This window comes from Orcinus orca, chromosome 6, assembly GCF_937001465.1.
Source record: "Orcinus orca chromosome 6, mOrcOrc1.1, whole genome shotgun sequence".
Lineage (NCBI taxonomy): Eukaryota > Metazoa > Chordata > Mammalia > Artiodactyla > Delphinidae > Orcinus > Orcinus orca.
In genome coordinates, this window is record NC_064564.1 from 73,670,131 (window position 1) to 73,697,917 (window position 27,787).

Sequence of the window (27,787 nt, forward strand, 5' to 3'; positions counted from 1 at the left end):
GTTCCCTATAAAATTAATGCCCAGGTAAGAAAGAAGTCAACATAAATGCATATACAACCTTCATTTAATGTCATTTATGGTACTGTAGACCATTTAGCGTGGCGTAATTGATTCTAAAGGAAATCAGAATTGGCTCACCTCCTCTCACGAGCACACCAAAATCACAACTGCTGAACAACCATCAATAAAAAAAGACTGGAACCTACTAAAAAAAAAAGATATTCTACATCCAAAGACATAAAGAAGAAACCACAAGAGATGCAATATGATCAAATCCCATACCACCTGGGTGGGTGACCCACAAACTGGGGAATAATTATATTGCAGAATATCTCCCACAGGACTGAGAGCTCTGAGTCCCACATTAGGCTCCCCAGCTGAGGGGTCTGGCATCGGGAGGAGGAGCCCCCAGAGCATTTGGCTTTGAAGGCCAGTGGGGCTTGATTGTAGGAGCTCCACAGTACTGGGGGAAACAGAGACTCCACTCAAGGAGGGTGCACACGAGGTCTTGTGCACATCAGGACCCAGAGCAAAAGCAGTGACTTCATAGAAGCCTGGGCCAGACTTATCTGCTGGTCTTGCAGGGCCTGCTGGGGAGGTGGGGTTGGGGGACGGCCGTGGATCTCTCTGGGGTCATAAAATATGGTGGCGGAAATAGCAGGGAGTGCACATCTACTTGAACTCTTCCTACAGGCAGACATACTGCTTGGATCAGTAGCAACAAGACCTGGCCTCACCCAATGGCCTGTAGGCTCCAGTGCTGGGACGGCTCAGGCCAAACAATCAACAGGACAGGAACACAGACCCACCCATCAGCAGACAGGCTGCCTAACACTAAAGACAGTCATCAAATCACAAGTGAACAAAAGAGGAAAGGGAAAAAATGACCTACAGAAACAAACAGCAATAAGAACATACATATCAATAATTACCTTAAACATAAATGGATTAAATGCTCCAATGAAAAGACATAGACTGGCTGAATAGATACAAGAACAAGACCCATATATATGCTGTCTACAAGAGACCCACTTCACATCTAGGGACACATACAGACTGAAAGTGAGGGGATGGAAAAGGTATTCCATGCAAATGGAAATCAAAAGAAAGCTGGAATAACAATACACATATCAGACAAAATAGACTTTAAACACTGTTAACAAAAGACAAAGAAGGACACTACATAATGATCAAGGAATCAATCTAAGAAGAAGATATAACAATTGTAATTATACATGCACCCAACATAGCAGCACCTCAATACATAAGGCAAATGCTAACAGCCATAAAAGGAGAAATTGAGAGTAACACAATAATAGTGAGGGACTTTAACACCCCACTTACAAAATGGACAGATCATCCAGACAGAATATCAATAAGGAAACACAGGTTTCAAATGACACATTAGATCAGATGGACTTAATTGATATTTACAGAGCATTCCATCCAAAAACAGAAGAATACACATTCTTTTCAATTGCACATGGAACACTCTCCTGGATAGATCACAGGCTGGGCCACAAAACAAGTCTTGGTAATTTAAGAAAATTGAAATCGTATCGAGCATATTTTCCAAACACAACACTATGAGATTAGAAATCAACTACAAGAAAAAAAAACTGTAAACACTGTAATGGAATAACTGAGGACATGGAAAGGAGACGTGACCCATGAGCCCTCCCCCCCCGCCCCCCCAGCAAACTGGGGGCTGGCGAATAAGCCAGAACTGCAAACAGTCCTGGTTGCTTTGAGCCCTCCCGGCAAACCAGGGGCATGCGAATAAGCCAGAGTTGTGAACAGTTCTGAATGCTCTGAGCGCCCCCCCTGGCAAACTGGGGGTCTGCAAAGAAGCACTGAGTGCTTTGGGCACTGATCCATGAGATGTCCTCAGTATAATCAGAGTGGTGGGAATGCAAGGAAATGTCCTTGTGCTACTTCAGTATAATCAAAATAATGGTGGGAACTTTGTGCTGCTTTCGCGCTCAAGGACGAAGCACGGCAGGTGCTCACGAAAGCCAATTATTGCTTGTATAATTAATAAAAACACAGGTTGCTGCTTTGGCACTTCTGAAATGTTAAGAAAACAAGTCTTAAAGTGTAAACCTAGATAATGCTTTAATAAAAGTTACCACAGCAAGACAGACGGCGCTGCTTTGCCTGAGCGAGCGGCAGCCCTCTACTGCTGTGCTTTGGCACAATTCATCTCGTGTGATGAGCTTACTTTCGGCCCTGTCCTAAGAATAAACTACAACACTTGGCGCCCGAACAGGGACCTGAACGTAAGTAATCACGTGATCGCGGGACCGCAGGGGAAATTGGTCCGCTCAGAGTAAGCGAAACCTTCAGCAACAGTAGAGTAACTGTAATGGGGAATTCCCATTCAGTAGAATTTCAATACGTTAAACTCCTGAAACAGTTATTACAGAGTTCAGGAGTGAAAGTGAAACAAGAATCTTTTGATGAATTGTTTGCGCTGGTTCGTAAACATTGTTACTGGTTTCGACCTACTCGTCATAACCAGTTGAATTTAAAAGTTTGGAAACAGGTTATGCGAGCCTTAAGAAGAGCTCATCAGCATGGAGACCCTATATCTGTCCGTGTTTGGTCTCTTTGTAAATTAATTTCCCTTTCCCTGGAACCATTACAATCTGAAACTGAAAGTGACTATGGGGCGCGTTCTCAGCGTCCGAATTCTGCTCCCGATCCTTCTGCTGCTTTTCGTACTCTGTTTCGTGAGTCTCCTATAGAGGACTTTCCTCCGCCTCCTCCTCCCCTTGTGTCTGAGACAGGAGAGGATTTTTCGGATTCCAGTGATGAAGGGGCTTTTTCTGATGGTAATAAAGATCGGGAGCAGGCTAGCAAACAAAATGAAATGCCACTTTCTCAACAGAATGAGATTTCTGATATACTTTCAAAGTTAAAAAATTTGATGACTAAACTGGAAGAAAATAAAAGCAATACTACTACTCCTTCATATCAGGAGCCATGTCCTACTATTCCTTCGGCTCCTCCTTTAGAATTAGCTTATCCTGTTGGAGCCTCTCGTCAGTTTCGCTTTCCTCTAAAACCTGAATCTAATAGACTGTTGTTGAAAGAAGAGATGAATAAACAAGAAAAGCAATATTCTAAATCATTTTTTGCTTTCCCTACTGTTAGACAAGCTATGCCTGCTAATGATCAATTTCCAAATGGATATGTAAATGTTGAGTATAACCATCATGATATAAAAATTTTAAAAATGCTAAAAGAAGCCATTAATGCGTATGGGATGCATTCTAATTATGTTCGGGGACTCTTGTCTGGTTATGCTACTGAAAACATGTTAAAAAATTGATATGTTTTCAGAAGCATACCTAGATAGAAGACCTTGAAATAGTCACCATGAACTTTCTCCCCAGGCTGAACAAGAACTTAAATGGATAGAAAAACATATACATGATGCACAATTGGATCGGATTGAATCTCTCGATCATTTATGACTTATTGTATTTCATACTCCTCACTCTCCTACTGGTTTACTACAACAACAAGATAATCTCATAGAATGGATATTTTTAGCTCAAAAAGCTCAAAAGAAATTACAATCTTATATACAAAAAATAGCTGATATTATTATTAAAGGTAGGTAACGATTAAGGCAACTATGTGGTCAGGACCCACATGAACTTATAGTCCCTTTTTCAAACAAAGAAATACAAACTCTTTTTCAACTAGAGGATAACTGGCAAATTGCCTGTGCTCATTATATAGGTAAAATACATAATCATCATCCTTCTGAAAAACGTTTACAATTTTTGAAAAAGACTAATTGGATTTCGACAAAAATAGTTCATTTAGATCCTGTTATAGGACCAACTTTTTTTACTGATGCCAATAAAACGGGAAGAGCAGGATATGCTAACAGTCATGATCAAAAGGTGTTACAATCTCCATATGTTTCAGTTCAAAAAGCAGAACTATTTGCTGTAATACTATTGTTACAAGATTATCCAATTGCTCTTAATATAATTACAGACTCTCAGTATGTGGAATTTACAGTTAAAAATATTGAGACCGCTTTTATCCCAAATAATGGATCAGAACTGCATTCTTTATTTTTGCAAATACAACATATAATTAGACTACGTACTGCACCACTTTATATTACTCATATTCGTGCTCATATTCATTTACCCGGTCCATTGGTAGATGGAAATGATTTTATTGATACTTTAGTGGGTACCGTACAATTAGCTACAGCAGAACATCACAGATATCATACTAATGCCAGAAGATTGAAAAAATAAATTTAATCTTACATGGAAACAAGCAAAAACTATTCTCCGTACATGCCCGCAATGTGCTGCTATTAATCAACCTTGTTTGAATATTGGAGTTAACCCTAAAGGCTTATCTGCTAATGCTATCTGGCAAATGGATGTAACTCAATATCCTGGTTTTGGAAAGTTAAAATATATTCATCATTCTGTAGATACCTACTCTCATTTCTCATGGGCAACTCCATTATCTTCTGAAAAAGCTGATGCTGTAATAACTCATTTATTAGAAGCTTTTGCTGTACGAAAATTCCCAACAGCATAAAAACTGATAATGCTTCTGCATATCACTCTCAAAAATGTCAGACTTTTTTTGCCACACATAATATACGGCATGTTACAGGTATCCCAGGAAACAGTACGGGACAAGCGGTTATTGAACGACAAAACCGCACTTTGAAAGAAATGCTTATAAAACAAAAAGGGGGAGATGAGGTACAAAGTCCTAGGAAAAGAATACATATCGCTTTATTTACTCTTAATTTTTTGAATCATGGAGAAGATGATCTTAGTGCAGCTGACAGACATTGGACAAAAATAAGTACACAAGAACTTAGACAATCTGTTTTTATATTAAATGAAAATACTAACACTTGGGAACCTGGCGAGGTTCTTCGTTGGGGTCGAGGATATGCTTTTGTTTCTGCAGGAGCTGAATCCTATTGGGTGCCGGCTAAGAAGATAAAGCTTCGGGATGGCAACTAAGCGTAGCCTTGATGTGACGGGAATGACGAAGGGATTTGCGGAGATGGATTTGAGCAAGAGAGCATTCCGTGTGCCATGGGATCAAACAAAGAGGGAGTCTCCATTGACTTGGGGGCAAGTGAAAAAGTTTGCAGGCACTGCTGAAAATCTTGTCATTTAAACCCCTCACTAGCACCAATCTTTTTGTAGCTATGTTGGCAATGTTGTCTGCACAGGTAATAAGCATATCAGCCAATGAGATAAATTGTACTAACCATACTTATTGGACTTATATTCCTAACCCTCCTCTTAATATGGGGGTTACCTGGTGGGATGCCCCAATTCTCATATATGTAAATGAGTCTGGATGGTTGCCTGGTCCTTTTGATGACAGAGGCCCTTTGAAGCCGGAAGAAGAAGGAAGGATAATAGAGAATTACACGGTGGGTGTTAATGGATCTCCTATTTGTATGGGAAAGGGAGATCATTGCCTTAAAATGAATTATCAGGCATGGTTAAGTGCTGTCAAAAATGAAAGCAGATATCATGGGTTATATCTTTTGAGTGCTTATAGTTTTAAAAGTTCTAATTCCACTCTTAATGAAAATGTTTCTGCACCTTATTTGCCTCCACGCCGGGTGCCTCTTATGGATCGATTATCGGATTGGGTCCATTGGACTCGATGCCGAGGAGAAATGGCTCGGGTTCTTGTTAATACTTCTTGGGGAAGCGTCATTGATTCGAGCCCTTTTGGCTCCGCCCGAGGAAAAAAGGGTTTGAAGAATTTATACTGGCATAAAGAGGATAACACTATTTATAGCAATACTATTAATGATACCATAGTATGGCATGCTGGAGGGTTTTCTCCTCCTGGTCCTCATTTAAATGGATATCCTATCCAAAAGGACTTATGGAAGCTTATGGCAGCTCTGAGAAAGATTAATGCCTGGGTAGGACATATGGTTAATAAATCTGAAAATCATAGTTTGATTTTTCATAAAGATGTTACTCGGTATACTCGTAGTTGTGTGAAATTACCTTATATATTGTTAAAGGGACCAGCTGTATGGAATGAGACTCAAGGTATTATAATGTGTAAAAATTGCTCTCTATATACCTGCATTAACTCTAGTATTTTAACATATCTACTGAAAGTTTGTATATCTTACGAGCTCGGACAGGTCTTTGGCTTCCTGTCAATCTTGGAAGGGAATGGCAAGAATCTCTTCCTATGGCTGTTTTGCAATATTTAGCTGATGCATTAAAAAGAAGTAAAAGATTTCTAGGAACGTTGATTGCAGCTGTCATGGGTATTATAGCCATAACAGCTTCTACTGCAGGATTGCTAATGCTCATTATAATAATAATCATATGTTTAATTGTAGTCCGACGACGAGTGAAAGCTACCCGCCATGCAACATCGCAACAAGCTGCTGTGTTTTCCTTGATGCTGCACAAGCTGCAAAATAATTCCATGTAGTTTAGTACCGAGAGTAATGCTGCCGTGTTCTCCTTGATGCTGCAAAAATTGTAAAAAAAAAAAAGGGGGAAATGTAGTGGAATAACTGAGGACATGGAAAGGAGACGTGACCCATGAGCCCTCCCCCCCAGCACACTGGGGGCTGACGAATAAGCCAGAACTGCAAACAGTCCTGATTGCTTTGAGCCCCCCCGGCAAACCGGGGGCATGCGAATAAGCCAGAGTTGTGAACAGTCCTGAATGCTTTGAGCGCCCCCCCGCAAACCCGGGGCCTGCAAAGAAGCATTGAGTGCTTTGGGCACTGATCCATGAGATGTCCTCAGTATAATCAGAGTGGTGGGAACGCAAGGAAATGTCCTTGTGCTACTTCAGTATAATCAAAATAATGGTGGGAACTTTGTGCTGCTTTCGCGCTCAAGGACGAAGCACGGCAGGTGCTCACGAAAGCCAATTATTGCTTGTATAATTAATAAAAACACAGGTTGCTGCTTTGGCACTTCTGAAATGTTAAGAAAACAAGTCTTAAAGTGTAAACCTAGATAATGCTTTAATAAAAGTTACCACAGCAAGACAGGCGGCGCTGTTTTGCCTGAGCGAGCGGCAGCCCTCTACTGCTGTGCTTTGGCACAATTCATCTCGTGTGATGAGCTTACTTTCGGCCCTGTCCTAAGAACAAACTACAACAAAACACACACACACACACACACACACACACACACACACAAATGTGGAGGCTGAAGAAAATGCTACTAAACAACCAGTGAATCACTGAAGAAATCGAAGAGGAAATCAAAAAATACCTAGAGACAAATGAAAATGAAAACAGGACAATCCAAAACCTATGGGATGCAGCAAAATCAGTTCTAAGCGGAAAGTTTATAGTTATACAAGCTTGCCTCAGGAAACAAGAAAAATCTCAAATAAATGACCTAACCTTACATCTAAAGAACAAACAAAACCCAAAGTTAGTAGAAAGAAATAATAAAAAATCAGAGAAGAAATAAATGAAATAGAGATGAAGAAAACAATGGAAAAGATCAATGAAACTAAAATCTGGGTCTTTGAAAAGATAAACAAAATTGATAAACCTCTAGCCAGACTCATCAAGAAAAAAAAGGGAGAGGGCCCAAATCAATAAAATTAGAAATGAAAAAAAGTTACAACCAAAACCACAGAAATACAAAGGACCATAAGAGACTACTACAAGTAACTCTATACCAATAAAATGGACAACCTAGAAGAAATGGACAAATTCTTAGAAAGGTACAATATCCCAAGACTGAACCAGGAAGAAACAGAAAATATGAATAGACCAATCACAAGTACTGAAATCGAGTTTGTGATTTAAAAACTCCCAACAAACAAAAGTCCAGAACCAGAAGGCTTCACAGGTGAATTCTACCAAACATTTAGGAAGAGTTAACACCTATCCTGAAACTATTCCAAAAAATTGCAGAGGAAGGAACACTTCGGAACTCATTCTATGAGGCCACCATCACTTTGATGCCAAAACCTGACAAAGAGGGGCTTCCCTGGTGGCACAGTGGTTGAGAGTCCGCCTGCCGATGCAGGGGACACAGGTTCGTGCCCCGGTCCGGGAAGATCCCACATGCCGCGGAGCAGCTGGGCCCGTGAGCCATGGCCGCTGAGCCTGCGCGTCCGGAGCCTGTGCTCCACAACGGGAGAGGCCACAACAGTGAGAGGCTCGCATACCGCAAAAAAAAAAAAAAAAAAACCTGACAAAGATACCACAAAAAAAGAAAATTACAGGCCAATATCAGTGATGAATATAGACTCAAAAATCCTCAACAAAATACTCGCAAATCGAATCCAAGAATACATTAAAAGGATCATACACCATGATCAAGTGGGATTTATCCCAGGGTTGTGAGAATTTTTCAATACCCACAGATCAATCAGTGTGATACACCACATTAACAAATTAAAGAATAAAAACCATATGATCATCTCAATAGATGCAGAAAAAGCCACTGATAAAATTTCACATCCATTTATGATAAAAACTCTCCAGAGTGGGAATAGAGGGAACATACCTCAACATAATAAAGGTCATATATGACAAACCTACAGCTAACAACATAATCAATGGTGAAAAGCTGAAAGCATTTCCTCTAAGATCAGGAGCAAGTCAAGGATGTCCACTCTCACCACTTTTATTCAACATAGTTTTGGAAGTCCTAGCTACAGCAATCAGAGAAGAAAAAGAAATAAAAGGAATCCAAATTGGAAAAGAAGACATAAAACTGTCACTATCTGCAGATGACATGACACTATACAGAGAAAATCCTAAAGATGCTACCAGAAAACTACTAGAGCTCATCAATGAATTTGGTAAAGTTGCAGGATACAAAATTAATATGCAGAAATCTGTTGCATTTCTATACACTAACAATGAAAGATCAGAAAGAGAAATTAAGGAAATAATTCCATTTACCACTGCATCAAAAAGAATAAAATACCTCTGAATAAATCTCCCTAAGGAGCCACTTTGAAAACTACACAATGCTGAGGAAGAAATCGAAGATGACACAAACAGATGGAAAGATATACCGTGTTCTTGGATTGGAAGAGTCAATACTGTCAAAATGACTATACTACCCAAAATAATCTACAGATTTAATGCAATCCCTGTCAAACTGCCAAAGGCATTTTTCACAGCACTAGAACAAAAAATTTTTTAATTTGTATGGAGATACAAAAGACCCTAAATAGCCAAAGCAATCCTGAGAAAGAAAAACAGAGCTGGAGGAATCAGGCTCCCTGACTTTGGACTATACTACAAAGCTACAGCCATCAAAACAATATGGTGCTGGCACAAAAACAAATACCAATCAATGGAACAGGATAGAAAGCCCAGAAATAAACCCACACCCCCACCATAAATTAATCTATGACAAAGGTGGCAAGAATACAGAATGGAGAAAAGACAGCCTCTTCAATAAATGTTGCTGGGAAAACTGGACAGCTACATGTAAAAGAAATTAGAACACTCTCTAACGCCATGCACAAAAATAAACTCAAAATGGATTAAAGACCTCAATGTAAGACCAGATACTATAAAACTCTCAGAGGAAAACATAGGCAGAATGCTCTTTGACATAAATTGCAGCAATATCTTTTTGGATCCACCTCCTAGAGTAATGAAAATAAAAACAAAAATAAACAAATAGGACCTAATAAAACGTAAAAGCTTTTGCACAGCAAAGGAAGCCATAAACAAAATGAAAAGACAACCCACAGAATGGGAGAAAATATTTGCAAATGATGCAGCTGACAAAGGATTAATTTCCAAAATATACAAACAGCGCATGCAGCTCAATATCAAAAAAAATAAACCCAATCAAAAAATAGGCAGAACACCTAAATAGACATTTCTCCAAATAAGATATAAAGATTGACAAAAAGCTCATGAAAAGATGCTCAACATCACTAATTATTAGAGAAATGCAAATCAAAACTGCAATGAGGTATCACCTCACACTGGTCAGAATCGCCATCATTAAAAAGTCTACAAACAGTAAATGCTGGAGAGGGTGTGGAGAAAAGGGAACCCTCCTACACTCTTGGTGGGAATGTAAATTGGTACAGCCACTATGTAGAACAGAATGAAGCTTCCTTAAAAAACTAAAAATACACACACAAAAAAACCCAAAACTAAAAATACAGCTGGGCGTATATCCAGAGAAAACCATAATTTGAAAGGATGCATGCACCCTGATGTTCATTGCAGCACTATTTACAATAGCCAGGACATGGAAGCAACTTAAATGCTCATCGACAGATGAATGGATAAAGAAGATGTGGTACATATATACAATGGAATATTACTCAGCCATTAAAAAGAATGAAATAATGCCATTTGCAGCAACATGGATGGACCTAGAGATTATCATACTAAGTGAAGTAAAACAAAGAAAGACAAATATCATATGATATTGCTTATATGTGGAATCTAAAGAGATGATATTAATGGACTTACTTACACAACAGTAACAGACTCCCAGACTTCGATAACAAACTTATTGTTACCGAAGGGGAAAGGTGTGTGTGGGGGGAGGCGGGGATAAATTAGCAGTTTGGGATTAACAGATACACAACCCTATATATAAAATAGATAATCCATAAGGACCTACTGTATAGCACAGGGAACTCTACTCAATATTCTGTAATAACCTATATGGGAAAAGAATCATTGTATGTATATGTATAACTGAGCCACTTTGCTGTACACCTGAAACTAACAACATTGTAAATCAACTATACCCCAATATAAAATAAAAATTAAATTAAAAAAAATAAGTGAATGGTGGCACATTCCTCCCAAAGAAGGACCTGCTCCCTCTGCAGAGGCAGCCACACTTTGATTCCATGGATTGGAGACCAACTGCAGGACAACCCTGGGAGCCATGAGCTGAATATGGCAGGGTCATGTGACAGAAGGAGCCTGGGTCACAAGTCAGCAGTGGAAGAGAGTGTCCCCAGTCTGGGAGTACATGGATTGAAAGAGGACAAACTGGTCCCACAGAAAATCCATGAAGTGTTAAGACACTGCCATTCACATAGTGAAATCCAGATCTGTTAGTTTATACCTTGGCTGAGTCCTTTCAGTGCTCTCCCCCCTGTGCTACTGGACAGACCAAACACCAAGCAGGGGCAGCAGGGGCGGGGGGGCCCTCCTGGCGAGAAAGAGCCCTGTGACCTTTGCAGGCAGGATCAGGCTTCCCTGCTGCTGAAGGAAACTTGAACTCAGGAGAATGAGTCGAATCCTCCACCACAGCGTGCCCCATCATTACTCCCTGACCTGCTCATGGGCAGAGAATAGGTAGCGGCATGGCACTGCTTTGATCTCCTAGTCTTCCTGGCACCGGGTCAGAGTGCTCAGAGCTCAGGCTGGTTTCCTCTGCCTGCAATCAGTGTTTCCACTTGCCCAATGCACTGGATACATAATTAAACTTTCTGTTTGTGCAGAATCATGAGCAGAGCCAAGTTAGAGACACTGTTTTATAGAACCCAACCCACAGCCTACTGATGGTCTGTCCTGTTGGCCAGGCACTTGTTTGGATTAGCAGGGAGACACTCCACAGGGTTCCTTGTGGTCAGCTGTGGCCCACAGGTATTGGCAACTGGAGACCGAGTGGTGGTCCCCTTGGAGTCATGGAAGGCCTGATAATGGCCACAAAAATGTCTGCCCAGCCTGTTCTGGAGGTGCTGTTGAGTGCTCTGGTGATGGTGTATGAATGCTTGAGCCAAGGCCTGGGTCTCTGTGGGTCTCTGGAAGATTCTGGTATATGCTATCCTGATTGTTGTTATAAAAAAAGAGTCAACATACTTTAAGGAGCTAGTAAAAAGAGCTAACAAAATATTTTTTGCTCGGGTTGAAGAATGTTGTAACGTCCATGAGAGGATCAGACTGATTCCACAAACTGATGGAGCCCTCAAGTCACCTGGAGAGGAGGCCAGTCCTTTGAATCACAGACTGAATTTGGCAGCATTTAGTAAATATCCAAACAGGTTCACGTCTTTATTTGAGGACACCGTAGACCTTCTCCAAAAAGAACAGAAAAGCGAACCCCCTAAACTTTCATTTCATGGAGTAATGATGGCTGGACTCCAAGGACAGACAAAACCCCTTGAAGATGCATTAAAATCCTGTCGCTCCCTGGTGACTGATGCGAAAAACATCTTAAAAGCATCTCAGAAGAATGCAGAGCAATTTCAGAGGGAAATCATGGATGGTCTGGATAAAAATACTAATTTTCAGGAAGGTCTGTAACTGCTTTTCCAAAGAGCTGCCAGGTGGAAGGAAAGAGTGCAAGAATTGAAGGAACAGGAAAAAAATATCTGAGGACTCGAATACGTGAATGAAACAAGTTGTAAACGATAAGGAGAGCCAGTCAAAATATCTAAAACTACCCACAGATAGCATTTTATGTTGGCAACTTGATATTAGACCAAAAGAGTAAATCAGAAAATGGAGATCACCTAGACTATGAATCAGTTGATTTGAAGAAACTCATTGATGCTGTTTACTTAAAAAGGCTTGAAGGACAACGTCAAGACACATTTTTGAATTTTGTGAAGATAATCAACTGAATAAAGAGCACATGGTCAAATAAAAAGTCATCAGCTTGAGGAAGCATATTTACAGCTTAAAAACTCACACCTTCGAAATGAAATCTAAAAGCTTCAGCTGAAACTTCAAATACTCCTTGAACTACCCCAAGAACGTAATGTAACTTCACAGAAAATCAACTGAGGCGGGAGTTAAACACTTAATAGAGAAGAAACTTCCCAAAGTGAATGAAAACATCAGCTATCTACATCAGAAGTGTGACTCCTACAGGCAGATAGCAGCAGACTTGGAGAACGAATCAGAAAGAGCCATTTCCTTCCATCGAAGATGGATTATTAATCATGAGGAAAAAAAGCGCAAGGAGGTTGGTTGGTAACTGTCGACTGAGAGAAAGTTCAACGAGCTAAGCAAAGAATATGGTCACAAGGGACAAAAAGTGGCTGATGCCGAGTTTAGATCCCAGCTTTTGCCCAGTGGCTCCCCGACTGTTCCACATGCAGCCCTGGGCAGAGGCCTGAGAGGGTCAGAGAATCCCCTGGACCATTAGGTCCCTGAAAAGGAGAATTAAGCTGTGAGGACTCAGGGATCTGGGTCACCTGCAGATTTGATTCAGCTTTGCAGCAGGTGATCCCCAAATATCTACACCACAATCTGACTGTTTCCTCTCTTTGAGAAGAATAATTTTGATTTACCTTTATAGTCTAACTGCTGTTATTTAATTAATGCTACATTTGTTCTTACTGCTGAAAACAGTGTTTTCCAAATATAGACAGTTTAAATATAATTCTTATGGATACTGTATTCCCACTTCAATTTTATTTCCTCTAGAATCAGATGGTGTATTTTATTTTGATTGAAATTAAAAGTCCACTATACTAAACCATAATTGAGGGAGGTTTGACATCACTGGATGAAGACATTTGAAACAATAAAGATCACTTCTATATGCTATGAGTTTTTATTAAATATCTATAAAAGTTACTTAATATTTATTTCAATAAGTTTTAATTGGTTTTAAAAACAATGAAAAAAAACCCCACAAAAGACCTAAATAACAACACACCCAGCTAAACTTAGCAATATTTTTATTACTTTAATCCTAAATTTACTGGTTATTTTAGGGGAGTTAACATTTTGCAACCATTTGTTTCTTTTGTAACTTTTCTAACTTTTCCTAGCCTTTATTTTGCTTAAGATATTCTTTGCTGTTTAAATACTTGTAAATTTTATGCAGTCAAAAAAGTCTTCATTTATGAAAAAAAATTGCATGTGCTCTCCTGCCAGCAGGCAGTCATTGCTGAACTGTCCCTTACAAAAGGTGACAGTCATTTCCTCCACACAGGATGCTCTACTGTGATACCCCATCCCCACCATCACAGATGATTGGCCAAGTATTTGTATTTGATCCAAGCTACTATACCAATCCAATGATCTCTCCCTAGAATTAGAATTCAAGACCTAAATAAGCTAAGTGGGTTTGTCGCTGGAGCCATAATGGCATTATATTCAGAGGCTGAGTATATATTCCCATTTGGGAATGGATGTTTAAAGCCATCAATGAGCCAGATGAGTAAGCAGATTCAGCCTGTAGAGAGAAGTAGAGCAGGGCAGACCTGTGCAGAGAAGCAAAGACAAGAGACCACATGGCCCCAGAAGACAGCAGCTGTGTTGGCCCCTTGATATCTTATTTTCACCCTCAATTAAGGCTCCCCAAACGCCTGTGTATACTCCCTTGTTATTGTATTAAATCCTCTTTGGCTTTTTTTTTTTTTTTTGGCATAAACAAGAAGCATTTATTTCTTACAGTTCTGGACACTGGAAGTCCAAGATCAGAGTACCATCATAGTCGGGTTCTGGTGAGAACCCTTCTGAGTTACAGACAGCTAATTTCTCATTGTATCTTTTTTTTTTTTTTAACATCTTTACTGGAGTATAATTGCTTTACGATGGTGTGTTAGTTTCTGCTTTATAACAAAGTGACTCACCTATACATATACATATATCGCCATATCTCCTCCCTCTTGCGTCTCCCTCCCACCCTCCCTATCCCACCCCTCTAGGTGGTCACAAAGCACCAAGCTGATCTCCCTGTGCTATGTGGCTGCTTCCCACTAGCTATTTTACATTTGGCAGTATATATATGTCCATGTCATTCTCTCACTTTGTCCCAGCTTACCCTTCCCCCTCCCAGTGTCCTCAAGTCCATTCTCTACGTCTGCATTTTTATTCCTGTCCAGCCCCTAGGTTCTTCAGAACCTTTTTTCTTTTTTTTTTTTAGATTCCATATATATGTGTTAGCATACGGTATTTGTTTTTCTCTTTCTGACTTACTTCATTCTGTATGACAGACTCTAGGTCCATCCACCTCGCTACAAATAACTCAATTTCGTTTCTTTTCATGGCTGAGTATTGTATATATGGGCCACATCTTCTTTATCCATTCATCTGTCGACGGACACTTAGGTTGCTTCCATGTCCTGGCTATTGTAAACAGAGCTGCAATGAACACTGTGGTACATGACTCTTTGAATTATGGTTTTCTCAGGGTATATGCCCAGTAGTGGGATTGCTGGGTCGTATGGTAGTTCTACTTTTAGTTTTTTAAGGAACTGCCATACTGTTCTCCATAGTGGCTGTATCAATTTACATTCCCACCAACAGAGCAAGAGGGTTCCCTTTTCTCCACACCCTCTCCAGCATTTATTGTTTGTAGATTTTTTGATGATGGCCATTCTGACTGGTGTGAGGGGATACTTCATTGTAGTTTTGATTTGCATTTCTCTAATGATTAGTGATGTTGAGCATCCTTTCATGTGTTTGTTGGCAAACTGTACATCTTTGGAGAAATGTCTATTTAGATCTTCTGCCCATTTTTGGATTGGGTCGTTGTATCTTTACACAGTACAAAAAGCAAGAGAGTTCTTTGGGGTCCTTTTTTTTTTTCTTAAAGAGTATTAATTCCATTCATGAGGTTGGCACCCTCATGACCCCTAATCATCTCTCAAAGGCCCCACCTCCTAATACCATCGGACTGGAGAGTAGGATTTCACCATATGAATTTTGAGGAACACAAAAATTCAGTCAATAACAATATGGTTGATCAGTTTGACTCAAAATATCAACTTTTTGTGGTAAATGATTACAAGGTAGCTCAAAAGTCCAGCTTTAGTATAAAAGAAGATCTAACACTGTAGCCCTGAGGTGATCTCTTTTCAATCTTTTTTTTTTTGAATTTTATTTATTTATTTATTATACAGCAGGTTCTTATTCGTCATCTGTTTTATACATATTAGTGTATATATACAACTCTTGAATAAAGACCTGCCTCCCCTTACAACGGGATTTTAAAATTCCTTCTGAGGCAACTGTTATGCTGGCACACATTTCTTAAGGTCAGTGAGGGGGTTGAGGGGTGGGGGTGGGGTGTAATCAGGGGTTTCTTCTGCCATTTTGACAAGTTAGAGTTAACAGTCTTCACTGGTAAGGTGAAAGAAGCTTCTGTTACCACAGTCGGTTAGTCTGATTACCCTACTAGTATTCTTTACGTTTCCACCTATGAAATAAGCCTCTGCACTTAGATAGCTGCCACCTCCTGCCTACTTCTCAGTTACACACCAATAGTAGCTGAACATCTCTTAACAGTTTATAAGGGGAGGGAACAAGTGACTTATGCAGTGGACTCTGCAGTCCTTGATACGGTGGCACCAGTTTCCCAGAGGTAGGACACCCTAACCAGATGTACTCCCCACTCTGAGGAGGAACAGATTTTTCTGACTTCCTCTCCTACTTTTCCTTTAAAAGTGAAAAGTAAAACTAAGATTGAGTTAATAACAATAGCAAACAGTGTGTGCTTTGCCAGGAAGGAAGAAATTTTCCTCTACCGTTCTGGCTGGTCTAGGAATTAAATTGACATGAGAGAGATTAACAGGAGAAAATGAAACAAAAAGTTCAACAACATGTATACATGGGAGAGAGCCAGAAAAACTGAGTAACTCACCAAAATGCAAGAATACATATGATTCTTTCAAAGTAAATGAAACTGGCTCTTTGGTACAAGATGTAAATTGGTATTTTTCGAGTACAAGTTGAGATTGCAAGCGATCCAGGAAGATGGAGATACTGTTTAAGCAGTGTACCATCTAGTGGCCACAGCTTGAACAGATTGCTCTGTGAAGCAATCAATGTCTCCCTCCAAAAGGGCCAAGGTGCAGAGGAAAAAAGAGGCTAAATTAATTTTATCGTGATACCCAGAAGAATAGAAATTCATAATTTTAATAAAGGCTTAAAACAATAAAAGAAAATTTAGAGTATTATTTTTCTAGTAGGAAGTTAGACTTTCTTTTTTCCTGTACAAGGAAATTAATAAATAATTTCTTAGGTTGAACCCAGACTCTATAATAGACCATGCATAGAGAAAATTATATTCTTGATGCAAACAAATATCATTTACTTACTGTCCTTAATGAAGACAATTTCACAAGGAAAAAAAAAGGAAACAAAATCATGATATCCCAAATCACTTGCCTGTATCACTTTAGTACTTAGAAGATAAAAGGCAAAGATTTGTCCATCAAAAGGAAGCTTCCTTGTGGAAATACTGCAAAGTGATGAACTTCCATGGTCATCTTGAAGTTGGCTTAAGAAGTAAGGATGTAGTAAAAACTGTTTTACACGTTCACCATAATAAAATTCAACAACACTGCCTGGAATTTGCTCAATTATTTTAGATACATGATTCAAACCATAACGTTTCTCCTAGCTTATGCAAACCAACTACCAGTTAAAGACATCAGTCTTTTGGTCAGGATTACACAGTGAAATGAAATCATCATCAGGGAAATGGGGAAATGGTGCTATAAGGGTCCCAAGAAGGATGTTAAGAATCAAGTCTTAGAAACTTAGAACCTCAGATTTGGAAGGAAACTTGATCATCTTGTCTGAGCTCAGGACACTGGTCCACAAGACACCTCCCAGCCCCACGTAATATCAAATGGCAAAAACTCTCCCAGAGATCTCCATCTCAATGCTAAGACCCAGCTCCACTCAACGACCAGCAAGCTACAGTGCTGGACACCCTATGCCAAACAACTAGCAAGACAGGAACACAACACAACACATTAGCAGAGAGGCTGCCTAAAATCATAATAAGATCACAGACACCCCAAAACACACCACCGGACGCAGTCCTGACAACCAGAAAGACAAGATCCAGCCTCATCCACCTGAACACAGGCACCAGTCCCCTTCACCAGGAAGCCTACACAACCCACTGAACCTACCTTAGCCACTGGGGGCAGACACCAAAAACAATGGGAACTACAAACCTGCAGCCTGTGAAAAGGAGATCCCCAAACACAGTAAGTGAGGCAAAATGGGAAGACAGAGAAAAACACAGAGATGAAGAAGCAAGGTAAAAACCCACCAGGCCAAACAAATGAAGAGGAAATAGACAGGCTACCCGAAAAAGAATTCAGAGTAATGACAGTGAAGATGATCCAAAATCTTGGAAATCAAATGGAGAAAACACAAGAAACACTTAACAAGTACCTAGAAGAACGAAAAGAGCAAACAAACAATGATGAACAACACAATAAATGAAATTTAAAATTCTCTAGAAGGAATCAATAGCAGAATAATTAAGGCAGAAGAACGGATGAGTGACCTGGAAGATAAAATAGTAGAAATAACTACCAAAGAGCAGAATAAAGAAAAAAGAATGAAAAGAATTGAGGACAGTCTTAGAGACCACTGAGACAACATTAAACGCAGCAACATTCGAATTATAGGGGTCACAGAAGAAGAAGAGACAAAGAATGGGACTGAGAAAACACTTGAAGAGATTATAGTTGAAAACTTCCCTAATATGGGAAAGGAAATATTCAATCAAGTCCAGGAAGCGCAGAGAGTCCCATACAGGATAAATGCAAGGAGAAATACGCCAAGATGCATATTAATCAAACTATCAAAAATTAAATGCAAAGAAAACATATTAAAAGCAGCAAGGAAAAACAACAAATAACACACAAGGGAATCCCCATAAGGTTAACAGCTGATCTTTCAGCAGAAACTCTGCAAGCCAGAAGGGACTGGCAGGACATATTTAAAGTGATGAAGGAGAAAAACCTGCAACCAAGATTACTCTACCCAGCAAGGATCTCATTCAGATTTGACGGAGAAATTAAAACCTTTACAGACAAGCAAAAGCTGAGAGAGTTCAGCACCACCAAACCATTTACAACAAATGCTAAAGGATCTCCTCTAGGCAAGAAACACAAGAGAAGGAAAAGATCTATAATAACAAACCCAAAACAATTAAGAAAGTGGTAATAGGAACATACATATCGATAATTAGCTTAAATGTAAATGGATTAAATGCTCCAACCAAAAGACATAGACTGGCTGAATGGATACAAAAACAAGACTCGTACATATGCTGTCTACAAGAGACCCACTTCAGACCTAGGGACATTTATAGACTGCAAGTGAGGGGATGGAAAAAGATATTCCATGCAAGTGGAAATCGAAAGAAAACTAAGTAGCAATTCTCGTATCACCCAAAAGAGACTTTAAACACTATTACAAGAGACAAAGAAGGACACTATATAATTATCAAGAGATCAATCCAAGAAGAAGATATAACAATTGTAAATATTTATGCATCCAACATAGGAGCAGCTCAATTACATAAGGCAAATGCTAACAGCCCTGAGAGGAGAAATCAACAGTAACACAATCATAGTAGGGGACTTTAACACCCCACTTTCACCAATGGACAGATCATCCAAAATGAAAATAAATAAGGAAACACAAGCTTTAAATGATACATTAAACAAGATAGATTAAATTGATATTTATATGACATTTCATCCCAAAACAACAGAATACACTTTCTGCTCAAGTGTTCATGGAACATTCTCCAGGAGAGATCGTATCTTGGGTCATAAATCAACCCTTGGTAAATTTAAGAAAACTGAAATCATATCAAGTATCTTTTCCCACCACAACGCTATGAGACTAGATATAAATTACAGGAAAAAATCTGTAAAAAAAACCAACACATGGAGGCTAAACAGTACACTACTTAATAACCAAATCATCACTGAAGAAATCAAAAGGAAATCAAAAATTACTTTGAAAAAATGACAATGAAAACAAAATGACCCAAAACCTATGGGATGCAGCAAAAGCAGTTCTAAGAGGGAAGTTTATAGAAATACAATCCTACGTCAGGAAACAAGAAAAATCTCAAACAACCTAACCTTACACCTAAAGCAATTAGAGAAAGAAGGACCAAAAAAACCCCAAATTTAGCAGAAGGAAAGAAATCATAGAGATCAGGTCCAAAATAAAGGAAACAATAGCAAAGATCAATAAAACAAAAAGCTGATTCTTTGAGAAGATAAACAAAATTGATAAACCATTAGCCAGACTCATCAAGAAAAAAAGGGAGAAGACTCAAACCAACAGAATTAGAAATGAAAAAGCAGAAGTAACAACTGACACTGCAGAAATACAAGGATCATGAGAGATTACCAGAAGCAACTATATGCCAATAAAATGGACAAACTGGAAGACATGAACACATTCTTAGAAAAACACACCCTTCCAAGACTGAACCAAGAAGAAACAGAAAATATGAACAATCACAAGCACTGAAATTGAGACTGTGATTAAAAACCTTACAACAAACCAAAGCCCAGGTCCAGACGGCTTCACAGGCGAATTCCATCAAACATTTAGAGAAGAGCTAACACCTATCCTTCTCAAACTCTTCGAAAAAATAGCAGAGGGGGGAACACTCCCAAACTCATTCTATGAGGCCACCGTCACCCTGATATCTAAACCACAGATGTCACAAAAAAATAAAACTACAGGCCAATATCACTGATGAACACAGATGCAAAAATCCTCAACAAAATACTAGCAAACAGAATCCAACAGCACATTAAAAGGATCATACACTATGATCAAGTGCAGTTTATCCCAGGAAAGCAAGGATTCTTCAATATATGCAAATCAATCAATGTGATAAACCATATTGACAAATTGAAGCAGAAAAACCATATGATCATCTCAACAGATGCAGAAAAAGCTTTCAACAAAATTCAACACCAATTTATGATATAAACCCTCCAGAAATTAGGCATAGAGGGAACTTACCTCAACATAATAAAGGCCATATATAAGAAACCCACAGCCAACATCGTTCTCAGTGGTGAAAAACTGAAACCATGTCCACTAAGATCAGGAATAAGACGAGCGTGCCCACTCTCACCACTCTTATTCAACATAGTTTGGAAGTTTTAGCCACAGCAATCAGAAAAGAAAAAGAAATAAAAGGAATTCAAATTGGAAAAGAAGAAGTAAAGCTCTCACTGTTTGCAGATGACATGATACTATACATAGAGAATCCTAAAGATGCTACCAGAAAACTACTAGAGCTAATCAAGAATTTGGTAAAGTAGCAGCATACAAAATTAATGCACAGAAATCTCTGGCATTCCTATACACTAATGATGAAAAATCTGAAAGTGAAATTAAGGAAACACTCTCATTTACCACTGCAACAAAGAGAATAAAATACCTAGGAATAAACCTACCTAAGGAGACAAAAGACCTCTTTGCAGAAAACTGTAAGACACTGATGAAAGAAATTAAAGATGATACAAACAGATGGAGAGATATCCCATATTCTTGGATTGGAAGAATCAACATTGTGAAAATGACTATACTACCCAAAGCAATCTACAGATTCAATGCAATCCCTATCAAACTACCAGTGGCATTTTTCACAGCACTAGAACAAAAAATTTCACAATTTGTATGGAAACACAAAAGACCCCAAATAGCCAAAGCAATCTTGAGAAAGAAAAATGGAGCTGGAGGTATCAGGCTCCTGGACTTCAGACTCTACTACAAAGCTACAGTAACCAAGAGAGTATGGTACTGGCACAAAACCAGAAATATAGACCAATGGAAGAGGATAGAAAGCCCAGAGATAAACCGTGAACATATGGTCACCTTATTTTTGATAAAGGAGGCAAGAATATACAGCAGAGAAAAGACAGCCTCTTCAATAAGTGGTGCTGGGAAAACTGGACAGCTACATGTAAAAGAAAGAAATTAGAACTCAAAATGGATGAAAGACCTAAATGTAAGGCCAGACACTATAAAACTCTTAGAGGAAAACGTAGGCAGAATACTCTATGACAAAAATCACAGCAAGATCCTTTTTGACCCACCTCCTAGCGAAATGGAAATAAAAACAAAAATAAACAAATGGGACCTAATGAAATTTAACAGCTTTTGCACAGCAAAGGAAACCATAAACAAGACGAAAAGACAACCCTCACAATGGGTGAAAATATTTGCAAATGAAGCAACTGACAAAGGATTAATCTCCAAAATTTACAAGCAGCTCATGCAGCTCAGTATCAAAAAAACAAACAACCCAATCAAAAATGGGCAGAAAACCTAAATAGACATTTCTCCAAAGAAGATATACAGATTGCCAACAAACACATGAAAGGATGCTCAACATCACTAATCATTAGAGAAATGCAAATTAAAAGTACAATGAGGTATCACCTTATACCATTCAGAATGGTCATCATGAAAAAATCTACAAACAATAAATGCTGGAGAGGGTGTGGAAAAAAGGGAATCCTTTTGCACTGTTGGTGGGAATGTAAATTGATACAGCCACTATGGCGAACTGTATGGCGGTTCCTTTAAAAACTAAAAATAGAACTACCATAAAACCCAGCAATCCCACTACTGGGCATATACCCTGAGAAAACCATAATTCAAAAAGAGTCATGTACCAAAATGTTCACTGCAGCTCTATTTACAATAGCCAGGACATGGAAGCAACCTAAGTGTCCATCGACAGATGAATGGATAAAAAAGCTGTGGCATGGTATATACAATGGAATATTACTCAGCCATAAAAAGAAACAAAATTGACTTATTTGTAGTGAGGTGGATGGACCTACAGTTTGTCATACAGAGTGAAGTAAATCAGAAAAAGAAAAACAAATACCGTATGCTAACACATACATATGGAATCTTAAGAAAAAAAAGGTTCTGAAGAACCTAGGGGCTGTACAGGAATAAAGACGCAGATGTAGAGAATGGACTTGAGGACACGCGGAGGGGGAAGGGTAAGCTGTGACAAAGTGAGAGAGTGGCATGGACTTATATATACTACCAAATGTAAAATAGATAGCCAGTGGGAAGCAGCTGCATAGCACAGGGAGATCAGCTCGCTGCTTTGTGACCACCTAGAGGGGTGGGATAGGAAGGGTGGGAGAGAGACAAAGAGGGAGGAGATATGGGGATATATGTATATGTATAGGTGATTCACTTTGTTATAAAGCAGAAACTAACACACCATTGTAAAGCAATTATACTGCAAAAAGATGTTTAAAAAAATTAAAAAATAAAGATCTTGTCTGGCCAGATGGCTGATGCCTGAATCCCTTCTTTAACATTTCCAACAATGAATACCCAACTTTGTTTAAGCCCTGAGAGTGATGGGGAGCTCAAGGCTATGTCTCAAAGCTCTTTCCATTCTTGAACCACCAAATTGGAAAATCCTTTCTTGAAGAGACAAAATCTTACAATCTCTTACCCTACCCCATCCCATTGTTAACCCTTACAAGAACAAGTCTACTCCATCTGCATGTGACAGTCTTCACATATTTGAAGATACCTACTATGTCCCACTGAAGCACTTTCTTCTCCAGATGAAGCATCCCCAGTACTTTATATCTCACTGTTCTTCATCTTTTCATCCTTAAGACCTCTTCTCCCCGAACAATATCCAGATAGTCCATTACTCCCTTTAAATATGTTGCCATGGATTAAAGGTAAGTTTTTAAACTTGGGTGGCCAGCAAAGAAAGATACAAATCCTTAATTCTGGACCAATGTTTCTCAAAGTATGTTCCCTAGAATATAGGTTCTGGGATATGTCTCATGAAAAAAAAGAGTTTCTATGGCCAAATAAATTTGGGAAATATTGCATCCTTTTTCCATATCCCCCTTTCCCTGAAGATTCACTATTTATAGTAGCACACTATTGATTTTGAGGAGTTCTTCAACATGGTTGGAAGGTGATTCTGCGGCCTAATAATTTTGTCTAGCTTTGTTTTACACATTATTTCCAAAATTATTAGGCTACAGAACCACCTTCCAGTCATTTTTCACCAAAAGATACCTATTAATATCCCACTAATATTTGGGGACTTTTGCAAAAAAGTTTTTTAGATACAGGACTTTAATCCCTGGGGGCTGACCACTTTTGGTATTTGACCACATGACACTATAGATGCATATTGAGCTTTATTATCTACGTAAACTTTTCATTCTCTTTCAAACTGCTCTGTTACATCATATGTCTTCTCATCAATTTTTTTTTTCCACTGGAGTTTTAGATCAAGCTGCTGGACTTTTCCTCAACCCCTACTGAACTGCATGGTGCTCGAGTCAGTACACCTTTTCGACCTTTTAGTCTTTGGATCCAGAATTTACTATGCATACCAGTTTTATACCACCTTCAAATTGATGAGCCTGCGTCCTTTCATCCAGAGCAGGCAGTCACCAGAGATTTTCCCATTATTTCATCTTTACAACCTTGTTACTAGGTGATGATGCTTCGAAAGTGATAATTGAGAGTCAGGCAATATTAATCTCATTTATTAAAAAAAAAAAATCAGGTGGCCAAGCTAGTCTCCGAAGGTGGACCTTAATGAACCATGCCTCCCTGTATTCATGCCTTTGTATAGTACTCTTATATACAGTCTGGGCTGGACCTTTGACTCACTTCGATCAACAAAATTCAGCAGAAGTGATGGTGTGCTCGTTCTGGGCATAAGCCTTATAGAAGCCTGGAAACTTCTGCTTTTGTGCTTTTTGGGAGCTCTGTGCCACAATTTAAGAAGTCTGCTAAAGCAGCCATTTGGAATGACCACACAGAGAGGGCACATGGAGATAAAGAAGTCCTAAGATTACATGGAGAGAGTAAGAGAGAGAGACTTAGCTTTTCCAGCATCCCAGTTGAGCCTTCCAGTCATCTCTGCCAGATGCCAAACATGTAAGCAAACCACCTTGGCTGTTCTAGCCCAGGTGAGCCTCCAGATGACCACAGCCCAGATGCCATCACAGAATAGAACTCCCCAGCTGAGCCTCATTAACCCTCAGAATCATGAGAGAAAATAAAAAGATGGTTCTTGTAAGCCATTCCATCTGGGAATATTTTTTTACAGTCCAATAGATAACTCAAATAGGCAGGGTAATATGTACAGTGTCATGGCAGTTATCAATTTGTTGCCTGTCAACCTTAAATTCATCTTTTGTTGCCTGATCTATACGAATGCAACTGGCCCTTTAAACATTCTTCCTTTGGCAGCTGACATATTAAGCTTCATCGGTAGAGGGCACTGGAGAGACATTCTAAGAGGAAGGGTTCCCTAGTTCCTCAGTAGAGGGATTTCTTTCCAGAGCTAGACGCCTGTGGGGCACAACTCTCCCCACAGTTGGGACCAATTATTTTCTCCAGCTCTTGACTCAGGCTGTGGTGATGTGGCTAGCAGTCCCAGACAGTGCAGATCTACATCCCAGCCTGGGCTGCTTCCCACATGCTTTCCTCAGACCCACAGCTTTTATATATTCTTATATATATATATATATATATATATATATATATATATATATATATAAAAAGAGAGAGACACACACACACACGCTGTGAATATTTGCTTACTTCAAGGAAGGAAGATCGGCGGGCAGACAGGTTGGTTACTGAATTTTATTTTATATGCTTCTATATTGTTTGAATTGCTGGTAGGCAGCAGTGAACACCCTGATTTGGGCTTCAAACTGATCCAAAATTTCAAGGCCTCTCTTTGACTTGTCACTGACACATGTTTCTGTAGATTTTTGTTTTTATGATCACATATAAGCTGTTCATTAGAGATCATACACAAATCCATATTCTATTACTAAATCAAATATACATAATCCTCCATACATACTAATTTAACAGAGAGAATGCAGAGTGACACTTCCCAATGTGTCTTATACGGTGTTCCCTGAAAGGAAGGAACAATTAGAATAACTAGTACCAAGGGTCTTTTGCCCAAGTTAGGTAGGCCACAGTTAAAAATTCTGATATTTCAATTGTCTAAGTTGAGCATGATTCATTATTACCCTTTGGGTCAAATTATTCAGCTGATAATGAATGTAACTAATGTCCTCCTGTCTAAGAAACAATTGACACAAAACTAAACAGTGATGTGAACGAGGTAGAACTGGCAAGTATGTTGTGGGCAAAAATGCAAATCAGAGCACATCAGATGTTTTATTCAATTGTGATATAACTCAATGCTCAACCCAGAAAGTGAATAAAGCATATTGAGTTGATTTGTCTCTGTGAATTTTAAAGCGTATGACTAGCTTTGTACACATCTCAAGTGTCATTAACAGTGCTACTCAGTCTAATTATAAGAATTTCAGGGCTTCCCTGGTGGCGCAGTGGTTGAGAATCTGCCTGCTAATGCAGGGGACATGGGTTCGAGCCCTGGTCTGGGAGGATCCCACATGCCACAGAGCAACTGGGCCCGTGAGCCACAATTACTGAGCCTGCACATCTGGAGCCTGTGCTCCGCAACAAGAGAGGCCACGATAGTGAGAGGCCCACACACCGCGATGAAGAGTGGCCCCCGCTTGCCACAACTAGAGAAAGCCCTTGCACAGAAACAAAGACCCAACACAGAAAATAATTAATTAATTAATTAATTTCTAAAAAAATAAAAATAAAAAAGGTATAATTAAAAAAAAAGAATTTCACAGGCATCTTGTTGTGACAATAACTGAAAACAATGTCAACTATTTCACTTTCCTAAAATCACTGTACCTTCAGTTCAATAAAAATGTTTTCACATTTGCTAATTCATTTTTTTTTTCCATCCATGAAGAGAAGACTTTGATACATATAGTCAGCCCTTTGTATCCCAGGATGTGGAACCCCAGGGATACAGGGGGCCAAATGTACTAGCCATTTTATATAAGCGACTTGAGCATCCATGGGTTTTGGTATCTGTGGAGGTCATGGAACCAATACCTTTAGATATGAGGGACAACTGTATACTATTTACTTATTGTAATGGAAACTGCTCATTACATTTCGAGGCTTCATAATCTCGGAAAGGATTTGTCTTTAAGGGAAAAAAGAAAATGTACCTGATCTGTGTTTTAAGACTTTGGGGACAGATGTGGGTTTGCCTAGAGATGTAGACATTTACAACTTCTGGATCAAAAAGAGACTATGACATTTGTATCGATCAGGATTCTCTGTTGTAAGCAACAGAAACTGACCTGGGCTAATTTAAGAATAGCTGCTTAAAAACTCATCAGGGAGGCTGAAGAATCAGGCTTAGAAATCAGGCACAGTCCTATGTGAGTCTGACTTGCTGGAATCACAATCAAATAGGAGCAGTCTGTCCAGGGCCCTGCTGGCACCACTTTCAGTGGACAATGCCAATGCTGAACACTACTGGGTGCTCTTGCCATTGTGGAACACCACCAAGGTGAATGATTCTAACTGCCCTTCTACTTTGTTCCTGGGCATTTGATGGGCCAGCTTGGGTCATGTGCCCCTACCTCTCTAAGGGGCATAAGTAGGAAGACTTCATCCTGAGTTTCCTCAGTGAGGTTGGGGTACACCACACCGAATGAAGGATTCTTGCAAATAAAAAAGGGAGTTAGATGTAGGGACAGTCCGGATAAAGTAAAAACTGCCTACAATATTTATTTCTATGATACAGGCAAGTTCTGACTACAAGTCCCATTAAAGTTCTTATCTCCCAGAGCAGTATTTTTATTCCTCATATCAAAAGCCCTGCCTCAGTTCCTGCTTCCTGCCTAAGCCTCAGAACTCCTGATCCACCAGTAGTTTTACGCCCCCCACCCCCACCCCCCACCGCAAAATCACTATCATTTCCTTCCATTTTATGTTAGATCTTTCTTCCCAGGTCACGAGAGACACTCCTCACTAGTGTTTGAAGAAGGATAAACAAAAATGGCAAGAGGCAGAGGCAGAAGGTCATTTGCCCAGGACAGTCCTTGTTCTCCCTGTCAGAGCTGCAGCAGGAGTGATGTGTGTTCTCATACCCATTGTTAGAAATCTGAATGCATGTGTTATACAAATGGG

At 39.3% G+C, this 27,787-nt stretch overlaps 1 protein-coding gene across 1 annotated transcript; it reads left to right on the forward strand.

Moving 5' to 3' along the window:
* The first annotated feature begins 2,289 nt into the window (after positions 1 to 2,289).
* On the forward strand, positions 2,290 to 7,134 carry LOC117203872 (endogenous retrovirus group K member 21 Gag polyprotein-like). The gene is made up of 2 exons (XM_049710781.1): positions 2,290 to 5,443; positions 6,386 to 7,134. Exon 1 carries the CDS (start codon positions 2,366 to 2,368, stop codon positions 3,332 to 3,334), a length of 969 nt encoding a protein of 322 aa, XP_049566738.1. The 5' UTR covers positions 2,290 to 2,365; the 3' UTR covers positions 3,335 to 5,443; positions 6,386 to 7,134.
* Positions 7,135 to 27,787: the final 20,653 nt, after the last annotated feature.

Coding starts and splice junctions, on each gene's coding strand:
- LOC117203872 (XM_049710781.1), top strand. CDS start 2,366: ATGGGGAATTCCCATTCAGTAGAATTTCAATACGTTAAACTCCTGAAA.